General features: G+C 47.2%; 1 protein-coding gene across 12 annotated transcripts in view; it reads left to right on the forward strand.

The window, feature by feature from the left end:
* The window catches only part of LOC310667020 (clathrin heavy chain 2-like), a 40,749-nt gene extending 35,329 nt beyond the window's left edge, over positions 1–5,420 (forward strand). For 10 of the 12 annotated variants that reach the window (XM_083418649.1, XM_083418659.1, XM_083418657.1 and 7 more), the window contains 6 exons: positions 536–685; positions 1,559–1,677; positions 2,129–2,293; positions 2,406–2,519; positions 3,324–3,500; positions 3,622–4,565. In XM_083418649.1, coding sequence (XP_083274775.1) covers positions 536–685; positions 1,559–1,677; positions 2,129–2,293; positions 2,406–2,519; positions 3,324–3,500; positions 3,622–3,759 — 863 coding nt within the window. In that variant the 3' untranslated portion in view covers positions 3,760–4,565. Of the gene's footprint in view, positions 1–535; positions 686–1,558; positions 1,678–2,128; positions 2,294–2,405; positions 2,520–3,323; positions 3,501–3,621; positions 4,566–4,983 lie in introns of those variants that run through there. The other 2 variants (XM_083418654.1, XM_083418651.1) reach the window with 2 other exon arrangements.
* The last annotated feature ends 580 nt before the right edge of the window (positions 5,421–6,000 follow it).

A 6,000-nucleotide genomic window follows, 5' to 3' on the forward strand; every position in this document is an offset into this window, starting at 1 on the left:
CGAATGCTAGAGGGTCATTTTGGTCCTGAAGGGGGAGGACTTGTGTTATTGCAGAGAAGTAAAGGGCTTGAATTGAACTGAGGTGTCTTTGAGTGGGAGATAGGCTTAGAAGAGGGAAGGTGGTAACACCGTCCAGCTGTCATTTTATTTTGGGCAGTGGTGGTTCTCAAACTGTGGGAGAGGTTGGAGTATTTGTTATCCCTTGGGACAGCAACATTTCCAAATGAATTCTTTGTCTCTGACCCACTTAATGTTCTGGTAATGCCAAGCGCTCTCTGCAGCCTTTGGAAACATCAAGACATTTCTGGTGAATGAGCTGCCAATGTCCTAAAGTTCTCATTTGTAGCTTTCCGTATTATTTACCTGCTTTCTATTTGGTTGTGGGGGCTTCTCATTCAGTTTTGCAGAAGAGACACAGGTGCATCTAAAATACAGTGAATTGTCTGTTTTATAAATTGAGGGGCCTTCACTGTCAAGCGGCTCCACTCCCTCAAACCACAGCAGTTGTCTTAACCTTCCCTCTTCTTCCTTCTAGCGGGGCAGCTGGCCCAGGTCTACGACGTGGACCAGCGTTCCTTAAGGTACCAGTGGGAATTTGCTCATCCTATAGAGTACTGGGTGTGGTTGAACGCTGACATTCTGGCTGTGGTGACAGAGGAGGATGTCTTCCACTGGACTGTAAAACGTGAGTGTTTGAGGGACTTGGGGAAGATGTTGTTGGGGTGGCTGTAATGAAAGAATCCTTGGCAGGGGCAGGGTGTGGGCAGAATGATGAATGGAGTTAAGTGGTGAAACCAAGGGTGCTTGATGGATGGAGTTGGGAGTAAAGGAAAAGGACAAAGGACACATGCATTGTAGGAGAGGCAGGCTGTCTAGTTTATGGGATAAGTTAGTGATTATTGAAGGGAATTGGTGAGGAAGCAGTGTGCTGGCATTGCCTCAACAGTCTACTGTGATGAAAATTAAAAGCAGGGGTAGTTTGAGGATCTATCCAAGGATTGGCCTAAAGCAGCAAAGTGCCCTTTGAAGCAGACTCTGTTTCAATTGACACTTTGCTCAGCTTCTCCTTTAAGTGGGCGGGTCGCAGCAGTAGCACCATATGCAGCTTTAAGGAGAAGACAGAGCACTTCAATCTTGGCACATTAGCTCATTAGATTAAATCCTGCTGCCTTGGCTGTGTGATCCTGTTGCCTCCTAGGAACAGGACGGCATAGCTAGTGCAGGATTGAACCCTGTCCTCTCACCCATCAGCTGACATAATCACTGATGGGTAGGTGAGTGTGGTTTAGGCGCAGTGGTGGCCAGACTTGGCCCTCCAGCTGTTTTTGGACTAGAACTCCGATCATTCCTAGATAACAGGACCAGTGGTCAGGGATGAAGGGAATTGTAGTCCCAAAACAGCTGGAGGGCCAAGTTTGGCCACCACTGGTTACGGAAAGGGCCTGGCATGTCAAGTTGAACCCCTTGGCCAGAAGTTCCCTACTTAATCTATCACGTAAGCCATATGAATTGAGCAGAAGACTTTGACTCCATTCCTTGTCTGTAATCTCCCTACAAGGTTCCGGACCAAGTTGGCAGTTTAGCCGACATGAACGTCTCTGTGGCATGGAGGTGGTAGGATATCAACGGGATGCGAGTCATATGTGGATGGCTCTCTCAGCTCTAGGACTTGAGCAGGTACATAATTCTCTGACCCCATGGCTATGGTATGTCTCTTGTTTCTATTTTATATTTTTAAAATATTTTAATTAAGTTTTACATAACACGTTTCAATTTAAACATATCATTCACCTTCACATTTAGGATTCTCGGAATCCCCTGACTTCCCACCACCCTTCTCTGGTTTTCATTGTCAATCCCTTTTTCTTTCAGCTTATCCATTCCCCCCCCCCCCCAAATTTTAAAAAAATGTTATAAGTTAAGTCTCTTGTTTCTAAACCCATTACACGGCTTGGTGGCTCTGTTCTAACCTAGATATAGCCAACATTGTGCCTCAGATATTGTTTGACTCCAGCTCCCACCAGCCCTAACTGGCATGGCCCAGTAGTCAGGGATGGTGTGAGTTGTAGTCTAAGCGGCATTGGCTACCCCTGCTCTGAATCTCTGTCTCTTCGTTTCCTTCTCACAGAGCCAAGTTGTGGGCTTGACCCAGCTGTATTGGCGAGGGGGCCCACTGTCTCAGGTCATAGAAGCCCAAGCAGTAGCCTTGCCTCAGCACAGATTTTCCAGGAATCCAAAACCTTCAACATCCCTCTTAGCTGCTGTGCGGAGAGGCAAGGAACAGGCTGGACAGGTGACTGGGGCTTAGTAAGGATGGGCAAAGAGGAAGTTGGGAGCCAAGGTCTACTGGGTAGGGAGCCAGTAAAGTCTCTAATTCTGCACTTGCTTCTTGTTTGTGTCTGCAGTTTCATGTGGTAGAGCTAGGCCCACATCAGCCAGGGAACGCCGCCTTGCTTAGTGCCCGCGACACCTTGCCTTTCAAGGGGACTCAGCTAGGGGACTTCCCCAGTGCAGTGCAGGTGAGTTTTGCCTTGGAGACAGTTGGCTTATGGACCTGCTGAACCTTGGACAACAACTTCTCTCATCCCCATGCTGACTGGGTCTGATGGGAATTGTAATCCAAAACATCTGGAAGGTGTCAGTTAGGCTGATGTAGTTGGTGGTGGGGTTTTTTTGTGCCTTCCCCATCTAACTCAGTGGATGTCTGGCTATTTGATCCAGAGTTGGCGGTCATGTTTTCCAAGTGCCCAGGAGTAGTTGGGACAAGGGGAAGAAGCTTTTAGGGCATTGCCGGGGAACCTCTGGAACTCCAGATGTTGCTGAACTACAGCTCCCATCAGCCCCAGAAAACATAGCCATGGGAGTTGTAGTTCATCAACAGCTAGAGGGCCAAAGGTTCCGCATGCCTGTTTTTGGCAACGGGTGCCTAACCTCTTCGGGCCTGGGGACTCGTTTCTAAATCTAAAACGTCTGTGGCCATCACAAGATATCAATTTCACACAAGGAAAACTGCCTGTGCTTAGAACTCCCTCACTGCCTGAAAAAACAGGCAAAACATGGGTTGTCCGTCCCCCCCACAGACAGACACCAAGAGCAGAAACAAAATAGACAAAAGAAGCAGACAGGGATACCCCAAACTAACAAACAAAATATTTTTTTATTAAGGGAGGTCAGGGCCCCCTGGATGGGTGGTCTGAGAGTGCCATTATGCACTCAAGAGCCATGCTGGTAATCCCAGTCAGAGTATAGTTAAATAGTATTGATGTGATGTGGGAAGGGGACTGATTCAGACTTCTCAAGCAACTGCTTTTCTATCCTTTTAGTTCCTGCCCCACTTGGGTGTGGTGGTCATTCTTACCAAGCATGCTTTCCTCTTCCTTGCTGACGTGGAGACGGCACAAACCATCCATCGCATCCACCTGGTCTTAGATATCCTTTTCGCTACTGTACTTGATGATGAGAGGCCCCACAGCCTGCTGGGAGTTTGCCGTAGTGGCAAGGTGAGTCAGAGGAATGGAGGGACTTAAGTGTCGGGGTGGAAATGAAGTGAAGGGGGGTGAGGTCTGGGAGCCATTGACTTCGGGTTACCTAAACTCCCCTTTGTCTTTGCTGCTCCCCCAGGTGCTGTCTATCTCTATCTGTCCATACGCTCTGTGTCAATATATCTCCCACCATCCTACCAGCCTCTGCCTTTCCCAGCGGGTTCTACAACTGGTGGGCCAGATTCCTGCTCCACGGAAAGCCATTTCTGTGGAGTGACTTCTCCTCACCCAAAATACTGAGATGGAATGCTTGCAAGTGCCTCAAAACTGTTTTCATTCCTAGGTGGATCTTATGGGGGCTTTGGGAAAGGCAAATTGAAAGCATAGGAACAGGGTGATGTCCATAGCAGTAATGTGGATGCCTGCTGAGCTGCTATGGAAGCAGGGAAGAAAGAATTGATAATTTTTGTGGGGAAAGATGACTCTTAGAACTATGAACGTGATGTTTTGGGTATATTGGAGATTTTTTTATGAGGAGCAAAGAGGGTGTTATTTATGCTGCAGGGGGCATTGGCATTGACTATATATGTGTCTGGTGGTGGTCTCTGCCTGCTATATTGTCTGGCTTGCTTCCCTTTTGAAAGGGGTGCTGATCTTGTGGCAGCTGTGTGCCTTGTCTCCAAGGAACACTGGGTCATTGGTGCAGCGGAGGCAAGAGCTTCTATCCACAGCTCTGCCTTTCCCACCTTCTAGGTCATGACCTGCTGACTTACCATTGCTTTGAAAAAAAAATAAAAATAAAAGGAAGCTGAGTGGCTTATTTACATACCTACTAGTCATTCACATAGGGAGCCAGAATGACAAATTTGCCAGTGTTTCCACAACAAAGGTGCCATTTTAAATTAATATCTATCTGGTGTGAGCAAGTTTTTTGGGGGGTTTTCCCGAGAAAATACTCAGGACTTTGTGTGTATGTATGTATAAATATAGTGGGTTGTTGTTGTTGTTGTCTTTTATTTTCTGGCAATATTTGGTCAAAGGGCAGTTCAGCATATGAATAAAATACACCTCCACCCATCTACAGCCAGTGTGGTGTAGTGGTTAAGAGTGGTAGTCTCGTAATCTGGTGAACTGGGTTCGCATCTCCACTTCTCCACATGCAGCTGCTGGGTGACCTTGGCTAGTCACACTTATTTGAAATCTCTCAGCCCCACTCACCTCACAGAGTGTTTGTTGTGGGGGAGGAAGGGAAAGGAGAATGTTAGCCGCTTTGAGACTCCTTAGGGTAGTGATAAAGCGGGATATCAAATCCAAACTCCTCTTCTTCTCCTCCTCTAGTCAATAATTGTGTCTCCCACTGTAGATGCTTAGGAAAGAACATCGAAAGCACATCCTGTCCAGCACTTTGTTCTCATGGGGGGGGGGGAGGCAGTAATATGCCTATGGGAAGCCCAAAGGCAGGACCTGAGCATCAGGTCATTATCCCTCCTTTTGTTTCCAGCAACTGGTATTCAGAAGCATACTGCATCCAGTTGTGGAGGCAGAGCTTAGCCAGCATGGCTAGTAGCCATTGATAGCCTTAGAGACATGTAGGTCTGCTGTAGTCAAAACAAAATTTAAAAAAATCTCTTCCACTAGCACCTTAGAGACCAACTAAGTTTGTTATTGGTATGAACTTTCATGTGCATGCACACTTCTTCAGATAACCTTGATAGCCTTATTCGTCATGAATTTGCTTAATCCTGTTTTAAAGCCATCTAAGTTGGTGGCCATCACTGTGTCCTGTGGGAGTGAGTTCTGCAGTTTAAGTGTGCGCTGTGTCAAAGGGGTCCTTTCTTTTGTCTGGTCCTGAATCTTCCACCAACCAGCTTCATTGGATGTCCCCAGTTCTGGTGTTGCGAGAGGAGGAGTAAAACTTCTCTGTCCACTTTCTCCACACCTCTTTTGTGTCATCTCTTCCTTGCCTCCTCTTTAAACTGTGAACCCTGGGTACAAATTCCTTTACTGTCTCTGCTCTCAATCTCCAGGCTTGTTCAGTTCCACTCTCAGTCCCTCTTCCAGGGGAACTTTGAGAACTGGCACTCTGTGAGGGAGAACAGGGATCTAACAACTCAAGCGACACTTCTTAGGATTCTTTGGGAGAAAGCCATGACTATTTAAAGTACTGTGGTGATGCTTAAAATGTATGGTGTGTATGGGCCCATGAACTCCTTGGCTTGTGTTTTGGGGGGAAATGAGGAGAGGGATCTGGGAGGCAAGAAAAAGCAAGCCATCTAAAGCATACACTTGCAGACGCTTTCAAATATCCTACATGCATTGGTCCTCAGAGCCATTTCCAACTCTCAGCTGCTTTGGGGTAGCAGCCACGGACAGCTCGTTGACCTCCAGAGTTTATGCTGGCTGGGGCTGGTAGGTGTTGTAGCCCAAATGTCTAAACAATACCAGGTTGGCAGTGGCTGTCCTACAGCAGAATGTGAGGCACCCTATAGGCACTTGCCACCTCTTATTTCTGTGGCTT

This window comes from Podarcis tiliguerta, assembly GCF_965153285.1.
Source record: "Podarcis tiliguerta genome assembly, chromosome: 2".
NCBI classification, from domain to species: domain Eukaryota; kingdom Metazoa; phylum Chordata; class Lepidosauria; order Squamata; family Lacertidae; genus Podarcis; species Podarcis tiliguerta.